At 47.4% G+C, this 24492-nt stretch overlaps 2 protein-coding genes across 4 annotated transcripts in view; one reads left to right on the top strand and one right to left on the bottom strand.

The window, feature by feature from the left end:
- Positions 1–1678: 1678 nt before the first annotated feature.
- On the bottom strand, positions 1679–5617 carry MRPL40 (mitochondrial ribosomal protein L40). The gene is made up of 4 exons (XM_021690871.1): positions 5458–5617; positions 5059–5142; positions 3034–3192; positions 1679–2176 (listed from the first exon to the last, which is right to left on the bottom strand). Exons 1-4 carry the CDS (start codon positions 5508–5510, stop codon positions 1852–1854), a joined length of 621 nt encoding a protein of 206 aa, XP_021546546.1. The 5' UTR covers positions 5511–5617; the 3' UTR covers positions 1679–1851.
- A 909-nt stretch (positions 5618–6526) lies between these two features.
- The window catches only part of LOC110581127 (protein HIRA), a 90247-nt gene continuing 72281 nt past the window's right edge, over positions 6527–24492 (top strand). For all 3 annotated transcript variants that reach the window (XM_021690869.2, XM_021690868.1, XM_021690867.1), the window contains exon 1: positions 6527–6662. In XM_021690869.2, coding sequence (XP_021546544.1) covers positions 6626–6662 — 37 coding nt within the window. In that variant the 5' untranslated portion in view covers positions 6527–6625. The remainder of the gene's footprint in view (positions 6663–24492) is intronic.

Below are 24492 nucleotides of genomic sequence, written 5' to 3'. Positions count from 1 at the left end.
GGGCAGAAAGTGGAGGGGGGTCTGTAAGGTGTGATCAGGGGTGGTGAATAGCCAAATGCCTGCCCTGGCTTGTGCTTCACGGAACCCTCTGATTGCTGTGCAGAGGAGCTACAGGGGTTGGGGGGAGTGTCCACCTGGAGAGATCAGTTGGCTGCTGCAGTGGAACAGGCAAAATGTGGCAATGGTGTGGACCTCAAGATAGCAGTGAGGTGGTGAAAAGTGGCCAGATTCAGTATTTGTCTCAGAGGTAGAGTTAAAGAACTTAGAATCCTTAGGCAGCATTTTTATCCAGTAAAAATGTTTATCTAGTAAGTATTTTATTTATTTATTTATTTTTTAAAGATTTTATTTATTTATTTGACAGAGAGAGACACAGCGAGAGAGGGAACACAAGCAGGGGGAGTGGGAGAGGGAGAAGCAGGCTTCCCGCCGAGCAGGGAGCCCAATGCGGGGCTCGATCCCAGGACCCTGGGATCATGACCTGAGCCGAAGGCAGATGCTTAACGACTGAGCCACCCAGACGCCCCTATCTAGTAAGTTTTTAAACCAAAAGTGAACCACACACCAGGAAAACAATCTGAATTCTTCCTCAAATGAAATGTTGCCCTGGTTTATCTGCACTAAGGCAGCGAAAAACCCAAACCCTTTCTGAGGTAGCAATGCAAGTCACTAGGAGAAATGGCTGTATTTGCTCACTGGACCTTCACTGTTATGGGCTGAATTGTGTTGTTCCCCACTCCCTCTAAATTCCTGTGTTGAAGCTCTAACCCCTAATACCTCTGAATGTGACTATTTATAGAGATAGGGTGCTTAAAGAGGTAATTAATTTAAAATGAGGTCATTATACTGGGCCCTAATCCACTGACTAGTAGTATTCTTATTACGAGACAGGTACAGAGGGATGACCCTAGGAGGACCCAGGGAGAAGGTGGCTCTCTGCAAGCAAAGGAAAGCAGCTTTGCGGAAAAACCAATCCTGCCAACACCTTGATCTTGGAGTTCTGGCCTCAAGAACTATGAGAAACAAATTGCTGTTGTTTAAGCCCTCGGTCTGTGGTACTTTGTTCTCGCAGCCCCGGCACACTAGTATATTTACTATTCCAGACTGACGCTTGAATAAGAGTCAGGTGCTACGCCCTCCTAGGGAACACAGCAACTTTAAGTAGTGTGTCCCAGGCTTGCTCTACTCTCTTCAGCCTCCCTCCCCAGCTTAAAACCCAAAGCTGGCCCTGCCAAAGATGTGAGGAAGCTCCCGTGCTCCATTTGCCCAATGGAAGGCCCTGCCTCTCCTGTCTGCACAGGTATGCAGACAACACACAGCACATAGGCCACACATCCTTCACCTCTGCACCTTGAGGTACTTAGCTGCCTCTTGCTGGTGGTGTCTACTCTACACAACTGGAATCTTCCTTTTTTTTTTTTTTTTTAAAGATTTTATTTATTTATTTGAGAGAGAATGAGAGAGAGCACATGAGAGGGGGGAGGGTCAGAGGCAGAAGCAGGCTCCCTGCCGAGCAGGGAGCCTGATGCGGGACTCGATCCCGGGACTCTGGGATCATGACCTGAGCCGAAGGCAGTCGCTTAACCAACTGAGCCACCCAGGCGCCCTGGAATCTTCCTTTTTACTGGGGAGCAGCGGTAGATGTCTTGGTCATTCTCTCCTCAGTACAAGGGCAGCATCTCTCACCCCCATCAATCCTCAGGTGAATTAATTCTGACTCAAACTTAAGACAGAGACACTTGATTAAACAGTATTTATTCACAGCATGCCTGACTCTGTGACAAGCAGGCTTGAGCCCTGGTCATTCTGGTTCTAAAGGGCAGTGTGTTCTGCAGACAGGTGCCTGCTGCTCTACCTCTTAAACTCCACCTGTGTGTACACCTTGGTGATATCATGGTATCTGCCTTCAGGGGGCTGGTAGTTGGAGATTGGTGGCGTGTAATCTGGCCCTTCTCTTTCAAAGGGGAACAGATTGGGGTCCCGCTTGGTGGCCTCCACATGTAGCTCTGGGGACATGAGCTGCAGCTCCTGCAGAGCTTCCTGCTGGGACTCAACCATGGACCTGATGGCATCCCTCTCCTTCTCATGCTCTTGATGCTTGTACAGAGACCACTTCTTCAGGAGCAGAGCTCTCCGCTCACTCTCCTCAAAGGGAAGCTCCACGTGAGGCCGCTGTCTAGGAACACACAAATCCAAAGGTGTGAAGCTGGGAAGCACCGACCTCACTGGCCAGGTAGTCTGGGTGACTGCATACGACCCAAGCGTCCCCACTGCCAGACACAGATGGGACTTAGGGAAAAACGTGGAAGTTAGGGATAAATTAAAGCATGGAATGTTGATGTGGTAGCAGCTGCAACTGATGTTGGAAGCCAGTGCCATTTGCTTTCCATGGACATAAGAAACACTGATGCTCTAAGAAGACTGGTAGCACTTCCTCTACCCCATGCCTAGACTACCTTTGGTGAGAGGTGACTGTGGAAATGTAAAGTGGTGTTATGAAAATGGAAGCCCAAGTCCCAGGGAGTCAAGAGCCCAGATCAGCCCTAGAATACCAAAAAACCACCCGCCATGTCCCACCTGTATGGCAAGATGCTACTTTATATAAATGGTACACACTTTTTTACAAGGCAGCAACCCTGCCAGGCCTGTACAACACATCCCAACTATGAGCATTTGTACCATAAAGCTAGAGGCTAAGGGTTTTCTACCATCAAGATGGGACAAGGGCTGCAGACCCAAGGCCCAAGTCATCAGTCACAGCTAAAACTCATCTTACAAAAAAGCAACAATACGAACTAGCTTATCAAATAGTTATTCTGAGTTTCCTTCCCATTTCTGCCATTCAAGAGCATCACCCAGGAATGCTTTTGCCAACTCCCACAAGAAACAGTCAAGGAGAAAAGGACTCAGACTGGGACCTAGTCTGCCCATGCCCACTCACCTTTTCCTGTCACAGGTGTGAAATGCAGACAAAACTACCAGAAGGTGATGGAACTCTTTGTCCTGAGAACCTCAACCCTAGAGAACACTTACCTTGCTTTATCCAAGAGCCTCACAGGTGTAATAAAATCTTCAATGGGAATTAGCTCCTGGCTAGCTTTCTCCAGTCGTCTGATCCTCTTTTTCAACCGGTCCTTTACTGCTTGGTCTTTTTTAGGATCTACCTTTTTCTTCTTTCGCAGCGGTTCTGCTCTAATGGATAAAGCAAACATTAGACATTTTCCTCCTCAGTGTCGCAACCATGCTGAGAGACATGGCACTAGGTGAAGTGCCCAGAACTTCTACCATGCTCTCCACTGGGGAAGGAACTATGCATGGGTCTAACCTCATGAGCTGAGTGTGAAAGGGAGATGGCCTCCAACCCAGGGTACTTGTCAGAACTGTGTGGGCACGGTCAACCCAGGAAGGGCTAGAAAAACTTAATGGGGCATCAGGGTAAAAATTAAGAATAAGTACTCATCTTTCATGTTGGGTTTGGGTGTGTCTTGGGATTGCAATGGAAACTGAAAATACCAAATTGATGAGTTAGAAAATCATTACTCACATTTTAAATGGATTTGTGATTTTTTTTTAAAAATTTTATTTATTTATTTGAGAGAGTGCACTAGCCGGGGGAGGGAGAAGAACAAGCAGACTTCCCGCTGAACAAGGAGCCCCATGCAATGCGGGGCTCAATCCCGGGTCCCTGGGATCATGACCTGAACCGAAGGCAGATCCTTAACCGACTGAGCCACCCAGGCACCCCTGGAATTGTGATTTGTAAAAGTGATTTGAGTAATAAAAGTGACTGACACGTCCCTGTTCACTTTTCAGGATTTCTTAACAAATTTCCCCATCCTAGAGCATTAACAAAAGTCTGATGTACTCTCAGAGAACAGATCTCCTATGGTGATAATATACTATTAAAGATAAGTAAATCCTCCAGGTCGCCTGGGTGGCTCAGTGGAGTAAGCGTCTGCCTTCCGCTCAGGTCATGATCCCAGGGTCCTGGGATCCAGCCTCGAAGCCAGCCTCGAAGCCAGCCTCGCAAGCAGCCAGCCGCCAGCCTCGCAGCCAGCCAGCAGCCAGCCAGCAGCCAGCCAGCGGCCTCCCTGCTCAGCCGGGAGTCTGCTTCTCACTCTGCTCCTACCCCCGTTTGTGCTCTCTCTTGCTCACTCTCATTCATAAATAAATAATAAATAAATAAATAAATAAAATCTTACAAAAAAAATAAGTAAATCCTCTAGCATCAAGACTGAGCTTTGTGCAGATGAATGGATAAAGAAGATGTGGTCCATATATACAATGGAATATTACTCAGCCATCAGAAAGGATGAATACCCAACTTTTACATCAAGATGGATGGGACTGGAGATTATGCTAAGTGAAATAAGTCAAGCAGAGAAAGTCAGTTATATGGTTTCACTTATTTGTGGAACATAAGGAATAGCATGGAGGACACTGGGAGAAGGAAGGGAAAAATGAGGGGGGGAATTGGAGGGAGAAATGAACCATGAGAGACTATGGACTCTGAGAAACAAACAGGGTTCTAGAGGGGAGGGGGGGGGGTTGGTTAGCCCGGTGATGGGTATTAAGGAGGGCACGTACTGCATGGAGCACTGGGTGTTATACGAAAACAATGGATCGTGGATCACCACATCAAAAACCAATGATGTATTGTATGGTGACTAACGTAACATAATAATTAAAAAAAAAAAAAAGACTGAGCTTTGTGAATCAAGTCCCTAGAAAGCATCCAGACTCCTCTAATCCTCATGCCTCCCCCGACCTCTCCAAGCAATCAGATGCCTATGCTGTGTCCTTTAAAACATACAACAATCCCTTTAAAACTGATTTTTATTTAAACCATTTTTACGTTTAATTTTTATTTTCTGATTACAGGCAGCAGTATTCCACATACAGAATGCTGAAAAACAGAAAACATCTACCTAAATTTAACTGACAAATTTCGCAATTAATTTTGCAAACCAAATGTCCAGTAGTCTTGTTTTGTTCTGTTTATATGCACATCAGTCTCCTGCTGACACCCCCAAAGAGGTCAGGCCCACGGTAGTTTACCTCATGGGAATGAGCTCCCAGAAGGACAAAAATGAAGCTCGCTGGTGGGTGTCTCTAATCTGTGTCTGCCAAGTTCCCATTAGCCTGAAAGAGACAAAAGGATATATAAATATCTGATTCTCCTCACTAAACAGGAAAAGAGGAAAAAGTTATGCTACCCTCAAAATCTGGGGCCCTGGTAATTGCTATGTGACAAGGTCAACGTGCGAGACTTTTCCAAAATCCCCCGTTCACACCAGAGAGCACTTGGGCAGGGTCCCGGCTCGCTAGGGTCCTTGTATTTTCGTCCACAGGAAGAGGCACGATCAGCTAGCTCCTCCCTGAGATAAAGTGGTCAAGGGCGGTCGGCGAGAGAGCACAGGCAAAGGACCCCACGCCCCTGCTGGGGTCCACACTCACCAACTCCGCGAGCGCAGAGCGCGAGCGGAAACTCCCAGCCCTGCTAAGGCCATGGCCCCTCTGGCAGTCGACCCGCTGCTTCCGGGCGCGCACCCCTCGGCGGTCCGGCCCGCAGTGCCCCTCTCAAAGGTCCGGCCTTCCCGTCGCTCCGCGTTCCCGCGTTCCGGCTGCGGAGGGCTGGGCTGACCTGGCCCGCCCCCGACGTGGCCCCGCCCCGCACGCCCTGGCACGCCCTGAGCGCCTCGCACCTAGGGCGGCGTCCTCTTTTCCTCCTCTGCTTGCCGCTGAGAGCCCTTCCCGGCTAAGGGCGCAACCCCGCCAGCGGGTGCTTCAGCTAGTCGGCTTGCGTCCCTGCGAGGGTTAAGACCCCGCAGTGCAGCCGGAGTGGCCGAGAGGTCGTCCTTCCGGGTCCAAGTGCCCACGTCTGTTTAAACGGCCCCGATCTTTCCTAAACGCGCTCGTCTCGGCCTCCCCCGTGACCACCTCCCTCCGCTCTCGGGGCTAGCTCGTTCCCCCGCAGTCGTCCGAACCCTGGGGCCGCGGCCACTGCCGGCCACATCATCCCGGCTCCGGCACGTGGCCTGGCGCTCGCGAGATGCCCATTAAACGCGTATTGATGAATGACGGAAGCTAGCTAATTAGTCGGACTCGGAATCAGCGAGGTAGAGCTGGTGAGAGGCCGTTCAGGCCATTCCGACCCCTCCGGACTCCGCCGGCCCAGGCTGCAACTCGAGGCCCGGCTTGCCAGCCGCCCTCCTAGCCGACCCCTTGTGGGCGGCCGCGCCCCGGGCGGGCCCCAAGCGGGGTCACCCTGCCTTGCCCCTGCCCGCGAAGGAGTCCGGGCGGCCCCGTCCGCGTGGGGAGCGGTTTCCCGCCGGGGCGATTTGGCAGGTGCGCGCCTTGACTTCCGGCGTTGCCCGGGAGCCGCCGGAGGAGGAGCGGCGCAGGGGATGCGGCTGTGGCGGCGGCGGCGGCGGCCGAGCGCGGGGGGCGGCTGTGGCGGCGGAGGGGGGCGCGGGCCGGCAATGGCGCGGCGGCGCTGAGGGCGCGGGGCGGGAGGCGGCCGGAGGGCGGCGCGGGAGAAAGCAGCGGCGGTGGCTCCATGGCCCGGGCGCGCTGAGGGACGCGGCTCTCGCCTCAGCCCGGCGGCGGCGGCGGCGGCCGAACAATGAAGCTCCTGAAACCGACCTGGGTCAACCACAATGGTGAGTGCGCGCCGGGGTCGCGGAAGGCCGAGCCCGGAGTCGAGTCGGGGTCTGGAGTGGGGTTGGAGCCGCGCGCAGGCCCTGCCCGCCTCGCCCCCGATGCACCCGGTGCCGGGTGTCCAAACTGCGGGGTCGGCGGGAGCGGACTTTGTCCTCCGCCCGGGGAAGCCGGCGAGCACGGGCACGTGCTCCGCCTGTCCTCAGCGAATCCGCCCTCACTCCTGGCACTTGCACTGAGCCCTCGGTCGCCCACCCGTGGTCCGTGGAGGAGCCGCGGCCTGCCTCCGGGGAGCGGCCCTGGGCGCCAGCCAGCTCCTGCCACTCGTCTGCATCAGCCAGGATGTGCTCAGATGGTCCGGTGTGTGAAACTGGGGCCCAGTCCCCTCTGTGGCTTTTCAGTGGCGGGGTGAACACCTGAAATCTGCCTGTCTCTGCCCCGCTGGAGGGGCTGTTACTGTTCCTGCCAGAGGCCTGAATCTGGTGACAGTGCCCTCATTTGGGGGACTATGGCTCGGTCCCCAAGGTCCCCAGCTGAATGAACCACGTTTATGCTGAGCTGAGACCTCAGGGTGGCTTGGGTTGGAGCCCATAGGGCCAGGGGTGATCTAGGAGAGGGCCTTCCTTAGCCCTGTGGCAGTGGTCCCAAAGCACACCCTGGGGGAGCAGACTCTTCCACTCCTCTGGTTGAGTACAGATAAGCCCACAAAACTGGTAGAGCGGTTTGTCATAGTTGTACTTTGTTGGCACAAGTGCTGCAGGAGTTGGTCTTCGCTCCCTGGAGAGGTGAGGGGAGAGAGACCCCCATCCTCTTGCTGACAGCACTGAAGCCGGGGGAGCGCCCCTCCAGCCTTGGGCCTGTAGCCCTGATTCTAGCCTGTCTCTGCTGACAGGAAAAGGGTCACCCTGATTCTGTCTTGTTCCTCATTTCTACTTTGCAACGCGACTAGAGGGAGCTAGTGGTTTTTTTGAGAGCAAGTAGAGGCCTCTTTTTTATACATGTGGAGCTTTTTAGTTTTGAACTTAATCCCGGGATGCTTTCTACTACTGCAACTGACCTGAACATCTGTGTTCTTTCAGTCAGAAGTGTTCTTTCCTTCTGTCTTCTTATGTGACATCTCTCGTTTTTCAGGGTCCAGATGAGGTCACCTTTTTTGTTGTCGTTCACATTCCTCCTTTTTTTTTTTTTTTAAGAAAAATATTTTACTTATTTATTTGACAGAGAGAGCACAAGTAGGGGGATCAGCAGGCAGAGGGAGAGGGAGAAGCAGGCTCCTCGCTGAGCAGGGAGCCCGATGCAGGGCTTGATCCCAGGACACTGGGATCATGACTGGAGCTAAAGGCAGACACTTACCCTCCTGACCCACCCATGTGCCTCTACATTCCTCCTGTTTTATTCCACTAGATGTGCCCTGTCCCTGTGCATGTACTTTCCATATGCTCTCCCAGGGCAGGGGACTGCCTCATTCCCCTCTGTATTCCCTGCTACATTCAGCAGTACCTTCACACAAAGGTATATGGTAAATATTGGTTGCAACAGGTAAGCTGAGGTTTCCATAATTTACAAAGATACAGCTAGTCTTACTGTGCATGAAAGCAAAAGTGGTGAACTTTAGTTGCATTTCTCCAAGTGCTGATCTCCAAGAGCATTTCCTGATGTGTAGTGTGTAGATCTTTCCCTGGAGAATTGGGCAAATGTTCAGTGATTATATATTATGGTGCTTGTGAGTCAGGAAAGGAAAAATTTTGCTGTGTAAGTGAAGATCTGAAGGAATTTTTATTTTATTTTATTTTACTTTAAAGATTTTATTTATTTGACAGAGGGAACACAGGCAGGAGGAGTGGGAGAGGGAGAAGCAGGCTTCCTGCTGAGCAGGGAGCCCAATGCGGGGCTTGATCCCAGGACCTTGGGATCATGACCTGAGTCGAAGGCAGATGCTTAATGACTGAGCCACCCGGGCGTCCCGGAATTTTTATTTTAAAATTCTTTGTCTAGATCATTTTTTAAAGATTTACTTACTTATTTTAGAGTGAGAGAGGGCAAGGGAGGGTAGGAGGGTGGGCAGAGGGAGAAAGAATTCTCAAGCAGACTCCCTGCTGAGTGCAGAGCCCAACAAGGGGCTCAATCCCAGGACCCAGAGATCATGGCCTGAGCCGAAATCAAGAGACAACCGCTCAACTGACTGAGCTGCCTAGGCACCCCCTAGATCAATTTTTGTGTATAATCTACCCTTCTTCAGTCTTTCTTCTATCTCTTGCCATATAATTTCTAACTTTGTGATAAGCTCCTTAGTAGGACCCAACTTTTATGCTATGTAAGCATAAGTATGTCAAGATGCTTAAGCGATTATCTAGGTACAAATGAGTGAGAGTCTGCAACCAGGCCAGCAGCCAGACATCCCAGCCTGGCAGAGTGGGCAGAGCAGTGGGCCCTGGCCTCTTGTTGCTGCAGTCTCTCTCTCCATGGTCCTAGAACGGAACAGGATGATATTTGCTCTGCTTTCTTCACAGTACAATTGTGATCTTTGGTTGCAAAGGTAAACACAGAAGTGCTCCCCAGACTATAAAGAGCTTTAGAAATCTAAGAGATAATAATAAAAGAAATTGAGACTCTGACAGGATAGGATTTAACTTTCCTTTCTTTAAAAATCTCCTGAAATCAGCCTCTGTTTCTTCAAGTGTTTAGAAGGACTGTCAGGGTAAATTACCACTGTCCAGAAGGACATGATAATCTGGATCACTACTGAGTGGTCTTTTAAAGACTGGTAAATAGTGGGAGCTGCTGGGAGCAGGGGCTGCTTAGCCAGAAATCAGAGTTGTGGGCAGCGGCCAGTAAAATCACGCTTACTTTGGATTAACAAACCCAAAGACCATGGTGCTGTGGAGAGTGCATCATTGCACTTTCAGGCTTCCTGAGTCTGCATTCATACTCCTGGCTCGTTAATGTGGCTTGAACATACTTTTTCTGGTGTCTGGGAGTCCAAAGAGGGAAGGAACAGAGAGCCCAGCATTTTCCCTGTGGTGGCAGGGTCCATTTAGCCATGGTGAAGAGGACAGCTAGAATAAAGCAGGTTAAAGGCAAAGGAAGAAATATCTGTTGGGATGTAAACATACTTTCGGTCTCCATTTTCCTGGCTAATAATAGTGGTAAGACCTTTCCTCTAAGGTAGGGTTTCTCAGCCTCAGCACTATTGACATTTTGGACCACATAATTGTGGGGACCATACTGTGTGTTCTAGGATGTTAGCATCCCTCGCCTCAACTCATCAGGATACCAGTACCACCACCCCCACACACACCCAATTGTGACAACCAAAAATGTCTCCAGACATTTCCAGTATCCCCTGGTGGCCAGAATCAGCCCCAGTTGAGAATCACTGCTCTAAGGTGATCAGTAAGTTAATAAATTTTGAAGTTGTTATATTCACAGTGAAATGAGCCTTGAACATGGAATCAGACTGGATTCGAGATGCAATCATTTATTAGCTGTAAATTCTTAGGCTTGTGACTCCACTTCTAGGCCTTGTTAAAGTTGAGGAAATAAAAAGATTCGTTCCTGTGTTTTCACCCTGTACCCAAATATAAAAAGACTGTCCTATGATACACAATAAGAGCTAATAATATTTATCACATATATGGAAGTATGTGTCAGCCACTGTTAACACATACACCTGTTTTACTCTGTGTTCTTGGATATAGTATTCTTTATATATTTTATTTTATTTTTGAAGGTTCATTTCTAAATTAGGTTATAACCATATATTGGTCACAAAGTGAATGATTGGGTTTTTGGTTGTAGAAAAATGTAATTTATGTGTTTAGAAAATTTCATTGAGACTCATGGTTTTTCCCATCCCTGGGCCTTTGCTTCTGAGAGTTTCTGGAAGTCTTCGCTCCTCGGCAGACGATGTTCATGCTCAGCTCTTCAGGGAAGCCCATTCTAACCAGAAGGGCCAGAACTGAAAGAACTCTTGTCCTCCCTTGGTCTCTGGCTCACACTTTGATGACATTGTTGTAAAAAGGCATTTGGCAAGTTTTCAGTACTGGGATAATTTATCAGTTAATCACATTTGCTTTATGGTGTGTGTTTTTCCTCCTGCCCTGTAATTGGATTATTTTTCTCCCTACCCTGTGTCCTTCCAGAAGGGATTTCAAGACATCTTTTGGGGCGCCTGGGTGGCTCAGTCGTTAAGCGTCTGCCTTCGGCTCAGGTCATGATCCCAGGGTCCTGGGATCGAGCCCTGCATCAGGCTCCCTGCTCCGCGGACAGCCCACTTCTCCCTCTCCCCCTGCTTGTGTTCCCTCTCTCGCTGTCTCTCTCTCTGTCAAATAAATAAATAAAATCTTTAAAAAAAAAAAAAAAGACATCTTTCTGAGACATATACTGGTGAAAATAAATAAATAAGCTTGAAGGGGAAATGCAGGCTGGGTGGTACAATAATGAAGTCAGCAGCGGGTGTGGAAAGGCCCTGCGCAGCTGCTTGAGGGGCACTGCAGACCTATCTCTGAGAACAGTCTGGGAGGGATCCTAATAGTGATATTTTATGATTGCAGTGGTCATTAAGATAAGCTTTGTAGTTTGTCTACATCAGGGGTTCTCAAACAGACCAATGTCTGGAAACACATTGTGTTTTCACAACTGAAGGGGGGCACTACTGGCATCTAGTAGGTAGAGGGCAGGACTACTGCTGAACACTCTGCAGCATATAGGACATTTCCCCACAATAAAGAATCATCTGGCCCAAAATGTCAGTGGTGCTGAGGTTGAAAAACCCTGCTCTATATAAGAACATTTTTATTGTTACTTGCCTTTTCATGTATTTGTCTCATGGTTCCAACTAGATTGTAAACTTCTTGAGGACAAGAATTTTGCTTTTTATTTCAGAGTCAGATAGTCTTGTTCTTGAATCTCCGTGCTCTGCTGCTCACCAAATATGTGTTACAGAAGGTTCTTTTTATATCATCTCCTGATTCGTTAAATGAAGCCAATAATACCTGCCTCATCTGCTCCCTGTGAAGGCTCAGGAAATCTGAGCTCTCTCCACTCTGTCTCTCATTGAGTTGTACCTGAAGACAGTAGGTTGATTTAAAAAAAATAACCAGAAGGCATCGGAAGATTCAGAAGAAAATGGGTGGGATTTTGCCTTAGATAATACACATGTGGATCTTTCACTTATTTATGGACGAAACTTTGAACCCTTCTGGAGAGAAGGTCTGTGGTGATCAGATGTAAATAAGACTACCCCTTTGTATGTAGGTGGGAGAGGACATAATAGACCACGATCTAGAATACAGGGCAGATGGAAACCTGAGCTACACAGTGAGCCATGATAGCTCTAGGGACAGGAGCCTGGTTTGTGGATGTACCCTGGGGCTGAGCCTTGATGGGATGTGGAGTGTGGTGGTAGAGAAGGCAATGCCACTGTGGAAGTGTCAGAAGCAATAGGCCCGAGGAGGGTTGAGAGCATTTTAGGAGAGGGAGTAGATGAAACAAACAGCAGGTGTTTTAGAACACCTCTGGCAAAAAGAAAACCCATTTAGGTCAAAACTTGTTGCTTTTGAAAGCATTACCTGCTTTGATGCATTAACCAACCTAGGGCAGACCAAGTCACAGGGAAGTTGCCCTGGTCAGAGCCACTGTATGAGGGACAGACAGAAGAGGCAGTGAGCTTCATTTGGGGGCCAGCAATAGACCTTCATAGGAACGGACTCCAGGTCTGCTACATCGTCCATCAGAAGGTCCTGTACAGAGAGGCACTCAGTGAATTCATCCATTCAACAAATAATGAGTACAGATTGCGTGCCAGGGGCTAAGTGCTGGAAATATAGCAGTGAACCAAGCAGCAGAGCAGGATCTTTTGAGGAGCAGCATGTGATGCATTCTAGCCAGTGAGACTAGGAGGGCTGTCTGCTGGGGGCATCCTGTCTAAGCGGACAGGGAGATGGAGGAGGGGAGAATTATTGGGGAGTGCTAGACGCAGGACTGGACAGAAAGAAGTTGAGCTGTAGTGCAAGTGCAACAAAAGCTGCAGCTGACCCTGTCAGGGGCTCTGCAGCTAGTCCTTATGAGTTGTCCTGAATTGGGGTGAAGGGCCAGGGCTTTCTAATGCCACATCCACAATCATTGGGCGCAGGCTGCCCTGGGGAGGGGACCTGACCTTGATCAAAGCAGTTCTTCCACTGAGGGCAGGTCCCCTATGGAGAAGACCTCAGCTGGGAGTTTTCACAGGCTGCCAGCACTCCCACAGCTGTGGGCAGGTGCTTCAGTTCCTGGAGGGAGGGGGCCTGGCCTGGTACCACAGCATCTGTGACAGGCCTGATAGAGGTGAGAGGAAGGCAGCTGTCTGAGGGAGGAGCATTCCAGGCAGAGAGAAGAGCCAGAGCTTGCCTGGCAGGTTTGAGGAATATCATGGATGTCTTAGGATTGGAGTGAGGCTGGAGCAGCAAATGGGCAAAAGCATTAAGAGATGAGGCTGGAGAGAGCTGTGTACTGACTGGGAGGACCTGGTGGCTGCTAGACTTCAGTTCCCAGTGCCATGTGAGCAGAGGAGTAACGGTGGTCTGACTTGACTGTTAAAGATTCTCCTGATTTCTTCACTGGAACTAGAATGAGTGTGGGGGCAATGGAGAGAGCTGGGAGACCCATTAAAAGGCAGTTGCAGTGATCCAGGCAAAAGATGACTGTGGTTTGGACCAGGGAGGTGATGGAGGTGATAGTGCTGATGAGAAATGGCTGGACTTTATGTGAGTATACGTATATTATTTTTTTAGATATAGTTTACATGTTATTTCATGTAATAATTATATATTGTAATTATATAAAATATATAAATTATATATATTTAAGTATAATTTACATAGGGAAATGCACAGTTTGTATACAATTTGATGAATTTTGGCAAACAAATACACTGTCTAACTCATTCCCAACCCAAGATACGAACGTTTGCACCTCTCTAGAAAGTTTGAGTTACAGACATATTGTGAAGGTAGGGTCATCAGGGTAGAATGTGGGATGTGAGATGGGCTGGTTCCCAGGTGAAGAGCAGAGTTGTCATCCACTGAGATCAGTAAGAGAATAGAGCAGACAGAGAGGAAGAGCAAGGATTCAGTTAGAGGGGGTGGGCCAAATGAGGCCATCACACAGGGCTTCCCCCCAGGATCTCCTTTGATAAATGGCTTCTTCACCTTCTCCCTTTTGAAAACACTAGAGCTCCATTCTAGAGCTATTGTTTTTGTTCTTGTTTTTGTTTTCTTTAAGATTTTATTTATTTATTCATAAGAGAGAGAGAGAGAGAGGCAGAGGGAGAAGCAGGCTCCCTGCTGAGCAGGGAGCCCGATGCGGGACTCGATCCCAGGACCCTGGGATCATGACCTGAGCCGAAGGCAGATGCAACCAACTGAGCCACCCAGGTGCCCTAGAGCTATTGTTAAGGAATAGGACAAACACCTACATTTTTGGCTAGAGACAATTGCCATGTATAATTATACTAGGATACATCTTATAGTGTATGAGTGATCTGGATAATGAAGCATTTTGTACTTAAAATTATTTTTCTTATTATCATAGTAATACCTGTTCAATTTAGGAAAAGTTAGAAAATGCTAAAACTTTATATGGTCTTTGAGACCATTTGGGAAAAAAATAAATGGATAACTTGGTGCTTTTAAAAAAACCCACACACATTTTATTTAGTGTACATATCACAATGTAAAAGTATCTGCATTCTTTAAGACCTTAGCCAAATCCCTGATACCGTAGCAAATTCAGTGTTTTTATTGTACAGCCTCCCTTTGGACCTTGGATTACACATATAACTGGAATAGCTAAAATGTTGCTTTGCATTTTCTACTTAAATAATACTGTAGGTTTGTTATTTTCTTTTTTTTTTAAGATTTTATTTATTTATTTGATAGAGACACAGCGAGAGAGGGAACACAAGCAGGGGGAGTGGGAGAGGGAGAAGCAGGCTTCCCACTGAGCAGGGAGCCCAACACGGGGCTGGAGCCCAACACAGGGCTCAATCCCAGGACCCTGGGATCATGACCTGAGCCGAAGGCAGACACTTAACGACTGAGCCACCCAGGCACCCCTCCCTTTTTTTAAATTGAAGTATTTTATATAGCATTAATGTTTCAGGTGTACAACATCATAATTCCATATTTGTATATATCACAAAATAATCACCACAGTAAGTGTAGTTAACATCCATCACTGTACATAGTTACAGAATTTGTTTTCTTGAGATGAAAGCTTTTAAAATTTACTCTCTTAGCAACTTCCAAGTATGGGATACAGTATTATTAACTGTAGTGTTATTTTCTTAATTGTTAAACAGCTAACAGATTCCCCACCCCCATAGAAGTGTTGTTTTTAATTGCTCTTAATTTTTGAATGAAACTGTATAGAAGAGATGATTATGTTTAGAGAAATCCACTTTGTGGATAACTTTTAAGGAATATCTCTGTTCTGCAAAAGTAAAGGAGAAAAAAGTATGAAGAAATAGTCGCTGTTACCAAAACTTCCTAGATTATGCATTGGCAAATGCTGCAGGAGAAGTGATTAAGATTCATAACTGATATACCTGTAACTTTCTTTTTACTTTAGTTTGTGGCAACACACACACATACACACACACACACACCCAAAACGGTTGCATGATTGCTACAGCTTCCTTCCTGTGCTGTGTTTTGAATCTCTCAGCCACCTGATACCTATGAGATGTCATCGTGGTAGTGCTTACCTAAGGAGACCAGAGAAGTTTTTGTGGTTGAAAGCGGTAGACATAACAGCAGCAGATGGCTTTGTGAGCCAGCCAAGGCCATGCTTCCCACTTGCAGGTGCTTGGTGACATCTGAGTCCTCACTTGAGGAGATGAGGAGCCTGCCTTTCAAAGATTGGGATGCTAATGACACTGAAGGTGTTTTTGAATTTTGGGCCTCTGCTGCAGTCTTTCTCCAGCCATTAACAATAAGTACTTATTGAGTGCCTACTGGTACTATTGAGTCACCCTGGTACCTAGAGCTGTGGCTTGACTCTAGGTACCACAGTGACTCTGTGACTAAAACAGACAAAAATTGCTGAGCTTCTGGAATTTACATTCTGGTGGTTGGGGTGGACAGACATGCAATAAAGGAAATTATACAATATGTAAGAAATTGCTAAGAAAAAAGTAGATGAGAATTGGGATTGGTTGCACCAAGTTGAGGAAGTAGTACTTTCAGGTAGGGTGGTAAGGGCAGGCCTCAATGAGAGGGCGTCATTTGAGCAAAGACTAAAAGGAGATGAGAGAGGTATGTGTGTGTCTGGGAAGGAACCAGTTCAGGGCACTGGATGGAAACACTCCTGTGCAGTCTAGGAACAAAGGGAAGGCCAGGGCATGGGGCCAGTGATTGGGGGAGGAGGCAGAAGATGGAGGCCAGAAAAGTCATGGGTGGGACCGTTGTGCTGCGCCTCTTGGCTTCCCCTGTCCCAGGCATGATCTTTGCTGATGGGGAGCAGGTTTGGGCCGGAAGATCTGGAGTTCCGTTGTGGAGAAGTTGAAGATGAAATGTCTGTAGATAGCTGGATAGAAGAGCAAGCTGCACATCAGAGTGCTTAGGTGCAAGTCTTCTCCAGAGAGATGACTAGTTGTAGATTTGCACGTTATCACCTGCATAAGGAGTCAGTTTTATTGACAGCCACGGATGTTTTGGTATTTGCCTTTATTTTATATTACTACACACAGACATATTTAAAAACATCATATATGTATGTGTATTTATTTTTTTATTATTGAGAAAGTTGTAGATTACCACACAGGCTAATGAAACAATACTAAGAGATTCTTTGTACTCTTTTCCCAGTTTCTCCCACTGGTAACATTTTATAAAACAGCAATATAATATCACATTGACATTGATATTGACACAATCCAACTGTCTTATTCAGACTTCTCCACTTGTATTTGTACTCACTTGTGTTTGGATAGGTGTTTAGGGTTTTGTTTTGTTGTTGTTGTGTTTTTTGTGTTTTTTTTTTAAGATTTTGTTTGAGAAAGAGAGCAGGAGGAGGAGCAGAGGAAGAGGGACAAGCAGACATCGTGCTTAGCACAGAGCCCGAAGCAGGGCTTGATCCAAGGACCCTGAGATCAGGACCTAAGCCAAAATCAAGAGTCAGTGGCTTAACTGACAGCCACGCAGGTGCCCCTGGGTGTTTAGTTCTATACAGTTTTTCACCTGTGTAGGTTCATGTATCCACCACCACAGTCAAGACACTGAGCAGTTATAATTAATACCTTTTATAGCCCTTGCACACCCCTGTACCTTATAGATAGGTAGGTAGGTAGGTGGGTAGAGTTATAGAGATATATATAGATAGATTGGTTTGGTTTTCGTTAGCATTTTTTTAAGTTGTGGTAAAATACACTTAACAAAATTTACCATCTTAACCATCTTTAAAGTGTATAATTCAGTAGTGTTATGTATGTTCACACTGTTGTGGAACCAATCTCCATAACTAAGTCATCTTGTAAAACTAAGACTATATATACACATTAAGCGACAAGTCCCCATTCTCCCTACCTCCAGCCCCTGGCAGCCACCACTCCACTTTCTGTCTTTATAAATTTGACTGCTCTACAGACCTCATATAAGTGGCATCATATATTATTTGTGACTAGCTTATGTTAATTATAACATTTTCAGGGTTCATCCATGTTGTAGAGTGCATCAGAATCTCCTTCCTTTTTAAGGCTGAATGATATTCTGTTGTATGTATATACCACAGTTTGCTTATCCATGCATCTGTCAATGGACACTTACATTGCTTCTATCTCTTGGCTGTTCTGACTAATGCTGCTATGAACATGGGTGTACAATATCTCTTCAAGACCTTGCTTTCAATTCTTTTGGATATATACCCAGAAGTGGAATTGCTGGATCACGGGTAATTCTATTTTTAATTTTTTAAGGAATGCCCATACTATTTTGATAGCGGCTGTACCGTTTTACATTCCTACCAGCAATGCACAGAATTCCATTTTCTCCACATCCTTACCAGCACTTGTTATTCTCTCTCTCTCTCTTTTTTCTAATAGTAGCCAACCTAATAGATGTAAGGTGATAATCTTATTCTGATTTGCATTTTTGTGGTAGCTGATGATGTTGAGCATCTTTTTATATGCTTGTTGGCTATTTGTATATCTTCTCTGGAGAAATGTCTGTTCAAGTGCTTTGCCTGTTTTTGAATGGGTTTTTCTGCTTTCTGTCATTGAGTTTTAGGAGTTCTTTGTATTTCAGGATATTAATCTTTCATCATATATGTGGTTTACAAATATTTTCTCCTGTTTTGTGGGTTGCCTTTTTATTCTTTTGATAGTGCCCTTTGGTGGGCAAAAGTTTTTAATTTCCAAGAAGCCCAGTTTGTCTATTTTTTTCCTCTTAATGCCTATGTCTTTGGTATCATATCTAAGAAATCATTGCCACATCCATTGTCGTTAAACTTTCCCCCATGTTCTCTTGAGTTTTATAATGTTAGGTTTCACATTTGGATCCTTGATCCATTTTGAGTTAAATCCTTATATGGTGTAAGGATCTAGCTTCATTCTTTTGCATGCAGATGTTCATTTTTTCCAGCACCATTTGTTGACGAAACTGTCCTTTTCCCATGGACTGGTCTTGGTGCCCTTGTCAAAAATCACTTGACCACATATGCAAGGGTTTATTTCTGTGCTCTCTATTCTGCTATGCTGGTCTCTGTGTCTGTCTTCATGCCAGTAACACTGTTTTGATTACTGTAGCTTCGTAGTCAGTTTTGAGATCAGGAAGTGTAAGACTCCAACTTTGTTCTTTTTTTTTTTTTTTTTTTTAAGATTTTTATTTATTTGACAGAGACATAGCAAGAGAGGGAACACAAGCAGGGGGAGTGGGAGAGGGAGAAGCAGGCTTCCCGCTGAGCAGGGACCCCGATGTGGGGCTCGATCCCAGGACCCTGGGATCATGACCCGAGCCGAAGGCAGACGCCCAACTACTGAGCCACCCAGGTGCCCCTCCAACTTTGTTCTTTTCCAAGATTCTTTTAGCTATTCGGGGTCCTGTGAGATTCCATAAGAATTTATAGGATGGGTTTTTCTATTTCTGCAAAAAATGTCATTGCCAGTTTTTGTTTTGTTTTGTTTTGTTTTTTTCAAGTGAAGTCTACCCCCAATACAGGGCTGGAACTCACAATCCTGAGATAAAGATTCACACACTCCGTACTGATTGAGCCAGCCACGCTCCCCTATCATTGCAGTTTTGGTAGGGATTGCATTAAATCTGTAGAGCTTTGGGTATTATTGACATCTTTTTTTTTTTTTTTTAAAGATTTTATTTATTTATTCATGAGAGATAGAGAGAGAGGCAGAGGCAGAGGGAGAAGCAGGCTCCCCACTCTGCGGGGAGCCCGATGCGGGACTCGACCCCAGGACCCTGGGATCATGACCTGAGCTGAAGGCAGACGCTTAATCGACTGAGCCACCCAGGCGTCCCGGTATTATTGACATCTTAACAGTATTAAGTCTTCCAGTTCCTGAACACAGGATGTTTTTCCATTTATTTGTGTCTTTAATTTCTTTCAGCGCTGTTTTCTAGTCTTCAGTGTACATTCAAACATTTCCCTGTGTTTCATTTTTAGTTACAGATTTACCAAAATTTGTTAAAACCAGGTATTAATGGGCTGTATAGGAGAAGTGTTTCCAGGAGCAATGTGCAGTGGGCAGAGGCCTCAACTTCCCCTAAGCTTCCATTCCAGCAGTACGTGCTCACAGATGTTCCAGTTGGATCTGCCCAGTGAGCTGTCACAGCATAAACGCCCAAAGACAGGAGCCCAAACCAAAGATCTGAAGGCCACCGAGAGGGCCAGCTATTCTCATTTGGGCCCTCCCTGCTTCTCTCTGGCCAGTGCTGTCTGTTCGGACTTTAAGTTCCACATTTGGGCCTCCTCCAGGAGTCTTTTCCCCTGATGCCGGGGAGGAGGATTCTGTCTGACCACGCTCTGTGAAAATCCAGTTTCTGTACCTTACTCTTCATTCCTGCCAGATGGAGAGCATTCATGCTGCAGTTGTCAGATCAGCAACCCCCAGGCAGGGAACAGTGGCCAACTGTTGTAGCTCTGTGGAAAGAGTGACAACAGGTTGCTGTGTGTGGTCTGAGGAGGGGTACAAGACAATGTCCAGGAGGGGTGACCTGGAAGCAGAGCCCCAAGGAGAATGGGCTTTGGTGGGTGTACAGGGAGAACATGCTGGCCACTGTCATTCAAAGGATGTGAGATTGCCTGGCAGCTCTAGGGCCCCGGGAGGGGATTAATTTCTCTTTTGTCTCTGTTTAAAAAAAAAAAAAAATTAAGACTTTATTTATTTAAAAAACAAAAGACTTTATTTATTTGACAGAGAGAGAGAGAGAGCACAAGCAGGGGAAGGGGCAGAGGGAAAGGGAGAAGCAGGCTCCCCACTGAGCAGGAAGCCTGATGCAGGGCTTGATCCCAGGACCCTGAGATCATGACCTGAGCCACCCAGGCACCCCTTGTTTCTGTTTTTGTACAAAGAAAGATGGAATGCAGGAAGTAGTTAGGAATTCATATTTAACATTGTGCCACAGGAAAAGTGCTCTAACTAGTTAGGCCAAAGATCCTTTTCCTCAGCTCCACCTCAAAGAGCCCTTTAGAAAAAGGAGGTCTGTTCCTACTGAGGGAACGTGAATCACTGTAGTCCTTGGACTGCAGAGTCTAGTGCTGAAAGGAGGTAGGGAGCTGATACCATGCTGGTGGCTTTGTGTAGGTACATTACAATATTTCATCAACTCTGTGGCCCATCTCTACAAAAGGAAATATGATGCCCATTACCCCAGTCACACCTTTCACCAAAGCACATTGTGATCTAGGAAACGTTCACATGTGAAATGTGTGCATCTTTGAAGCAATGTGGCTCGGCATCTTAATCTCTCTCAGAAGGTGCTTGTAAGGGTGACTGTGACTTCCACACCATTCAGATTAGGAAACTGGTGTTTGGAGGCATTCAATAATTTACTCAAGGCTGCATAGTTGTTAAGCGTCAGGGCTGAGAATTCCACCCACGCTTGTTCATTGTTCAAACCCAGGCCTATTCCCAGCCCTCGTTTCTGCCTTCCCCTGGAGCCTTGAGGCCCCCTCTGGTCTTAGCAAAAGCCCATGCTCCACACAGCTATGTGGAGCTGAAATGTGAGTCTGGCTTTAGCGTTCCCTTGCTTCAGAGGTAGCTGTAGAGGAAGGTCTGCGTTCCTCAGTGGTGTCTTGCTGGGCCCTACCCATCCTCTGAGCCTCCTCTCTCCACACACTCTGTAGCAGCTTGTCAGGATTCTTCTATGCCATGTCCCCTCTGCCTGAAATTCCCTTCCCTCCTCTTCTGGCTGATCCTCCTCAGCCTTTGGGACTCACTTCAGTTGTGATTTCTATAGGAAGCCCAGGCTGAGTTAGATAGCTTTCCATTTGTGCAGACACCCATCACTGGGAGCATCCTAAGGGCAGGGCTGAGCCTTTCGTAGCTTTACTTTTCCTCTGCTTAGTCCCATAGCAGGCTCATAGACAACCACCAAGGTGGATGGATGAGAAAACATCTCATTGATGCTGTGAGTGGGTGTGGTGGGGAAGACTTGGGCTGTGATGGGTACCTGTGCAGCAGAGCCCCTCTGCTCACCTACCTAGGCTCAGCTATGTGTGCTCTTAGGGAGTCAGGTTTGTCTTTTATTTGCATGTAAGTCATTTTGATGTGCTTCTTGAGGGGGCATATAATACAGTGTCTCACAGACTTAAGGAACTGAAAAGCCCTCCTATGGCCAGGTGAATGCTCTTCTCCTCCCCCCCGCCCCCCCCCATTGGCCTTCTCAGGACTGATGCTGAGTCAGCTAGAACTTTTTTGGTGAAAATGACAGATATGCAACTCCAGTTGCCTTAGGCAGAAAAGTGAATGAATTAGCATAACAAACTACCCCAAAACTTGCTGGTTTAAAACAATAGCTGTTTTGGGCGCCTGGGTGGCTCAGTTGGTTAAGCGACTGCCTTCGGCTCAGGTCATGATCCTGGAGTCCCGGGATCGAGTCCCGCATCGAGCTCCCTGCTCGGCAGGGAGTCTGCTTCTCCCTCTGACCCTCCTCCCTCTCATGCTCTCTGTCTCTCATTCTCTCTGTCTCAAATAAATAAATAAAATCTTTAAAAAAAAAAAAAAACAATAGCTGTTTTATTATTTGTTTGTGATTGTGAAACCTGGCCAGGCTCAGCAGGGACAGCTCATTTTAGTTCTGCACTGAGTCTGCTGGGATGGCTTGAGCAGTTTGGGGCCAGAACAGTTCATCCTGGGTCCTGTGTCAGGACCCTGATTCTCACTGTTGTCTGGATTCTTTGACCCTTTTTCTGTGGCCAGGTTGCGGGGGGGGTTGTCTCAGCACAGTGGTCTCAGGGTACTTGGACTTCTTACATGGCAACCACCTGGCCAAAGGAACCAGACAAATGCCACAGGGCTCTGGCTTCCTCCAGAGAGCAAAAGTTGAACTGCTGGACCTTCTTTAGGCTTAATCTCAGAACTGGAGCAGCGTTACTTCAGTCACATTCTGTTACTTAAAACAGATCACAGAGCCAACCCAAATTCAAGGAAAGGGAAGCACACAAGGGCAGGAGTCCTGAGAGATGGTTCACCAGAGCCTAGCCAGGTAGCAGTCACCCCAGGCCTGTGGGACTGAGGTGTCCAGGGTGATCGATGCTCAGTATAGCAAGTCCAAGGCCAAGTCCAGGTCATTAGGACTAGTTGTGCATGTGTGCATAGCTCTAGCTCTCCCTCTGACTCCGTACTTCACCTTTCACCTGTGGGCTTTGAATTAGTTCCCTCCAGGCAGTATCATCTGAGCCCTCCCAGCCATCTCCAGGCATGTCCCCTCCCAGCTTCACCTGGAGGGGCAGCACATTACATACTTAAAGCTCAGGCTCTGGGGGAGGCAGCTGTATAGCTGCCTGTGTAGCCTGCCTGTAGCAGCTGTGTAGCTCTGTCAGATGAGGATGTCAGAACTATCCACTTCACGGGGCAGTGTGAGATTTAGAGAATACCCTGGGCTGTGCTGCCTGCACGGCTTGAGGGGGCACATCAGATGCTCAGTAGAACATGTCATGGGCTGAGAAGAAGAGTTCCACAGGGCTTAGCCCACTGTGGCTCTGCCTCTCCTGAAAGGAATAGCAGGCTAGCACCTACAAGGACCTCCCAGGAAGATCCTGAGTGGAGATGGCAGGCACTGATGCGGCTGAGACTCCCTGTCTCTGTCCTCACCATACTTGGAGACGTCTGCTCTTCTGAATCTCATGAGGCTCTTAGTGGTGCTAATTGGTTGCCTTCCTCTGGTGTCTGGCAGGACACTGAACCTCAGTCTCAGCACTAGATGCCATGGTCTGCACAGCTCAAGCCTGGGCCCAGAGCCCTCATTGTCCTTTCTTTTTTCTTGAGGCTTCCCTGTCAGACACTTGTCATGGCCCAGATGGTCAAGAAACCCACCTTCTTGCTACTGCTTCCCTCCCAGGTCCTCAGCCTCTGGGAAAGTATGGCACATTCTCAGCAGCAGCATGTCAGGCTCTCTGGCTTAATACACGTGGCAACCACCTGACCTAGGAAGGGCGTGACATGCCGGTGTAGGTCTGAGTGCAGAGGCACAGGAGCACCAGTTTGAAAACTTCCAGTCCTTCTTACCCGTGTTCTCAGTACCTGCCTTTTACCTACTGTACATAGTTTTCTGGATTCTTCTCTTGAGGATGAAGATGGGGCTAATTAGTGTCTGCCCATCTGGACTATGGAAGAAGAATAGCAATAGCTCTCTCTCCTTGGGTCCTTGTAAGTGCGCTCCACTGCTGGTTCTGGCTCCGGCTCCTTCAAAGCTACATAGAGGGCCAAGCTGTGTTGGGGCTTGTCCTGGGAATCCTTGGAGTGAAAACTCAGAGCAGACCAGGGCTGAATTTCCTGTATGTTTGTGCTCCAGGAAGGCAATCAGTAGCGACTTGGCTGAACTTGACCTGTCACTGTAGATCTCTGGCTCTTAGATGTGGACCTGGAGGTAAGTGAGGGTCTCAAGGACCTGGCTAGAGCTGCCAGCATAGCATGACAGGGTCCTGCAGTAGCAGCCTTTGTTGTTTTGGATTTCAGTAAGTAGTAGAGATGAAATAATATGAGATGTGATTTCCAACCTCCCTAGGGTTTCTGCTTGTTCTCTGAGACAAAATTAGGGCCCTTGCATTTGGCACACCTGCTTGCTGGTGGCCTTACATAGCTGTTTCCCCCTATTGTGTAATGACAAGAAGGAGAGCACATTTCCTGTTGTCTTGTGGAAGCTCAGGCTCAGTTTGCCTCTTAGGGGTATGGCTCTGTGGAATAAGATAAAGTGAGCCGTCTATTCCTTGGGGCCCATGCTGGCCATTGCCTTTTTTGGGTACCAATATTTGATTTTCCATACTTGGACAGTAACCCTGGCAGGACTTTCAGCTGTTAGGCGCCACGGCCTGCCCCTGCCCCACCCTACCCTGTCTGTACTTGCCATCCTGTGATTCTAGAGCTGGTAACCCTCCTTCTGGTGTCCCTGCCAACTCCTCTTGGGTAACGGAGACAGAGCATCCTCAACCAAGAGACTCCTTGGCAACAGTACCTTGTCTGTATTAGCGATTGCTGATGTTCAGTGTATTGTCATGCATCTAATTTGTCACTGAATAAATGTTACTGAGCCACCACTCAGCAGGCCTGTGCTAGAAGCTGAGGATGTGGTGATAAACTTGACAACAATTGACATGCAACTCTTAGCGTGGAAGCAGACTGGT

This window comes from Neomonachus schauinslandi, chromosome 14, assembly GCF_002201575.2.
Source record: "Neomonachus schauinslandi chromosome 14, ASM220157v2, whole genome shotgun sequence".
NCBI classification, from domain to species: domain Eukaryota; kingdom Metazoa; phylum Chordata; class Mammalia; order Carnivora; family Phocidae; genus Neomonachus; species Neomonachus schauinslandi.
This window is presented reverse-complemented; position numbering and strand designations above follow the sequence as displayed.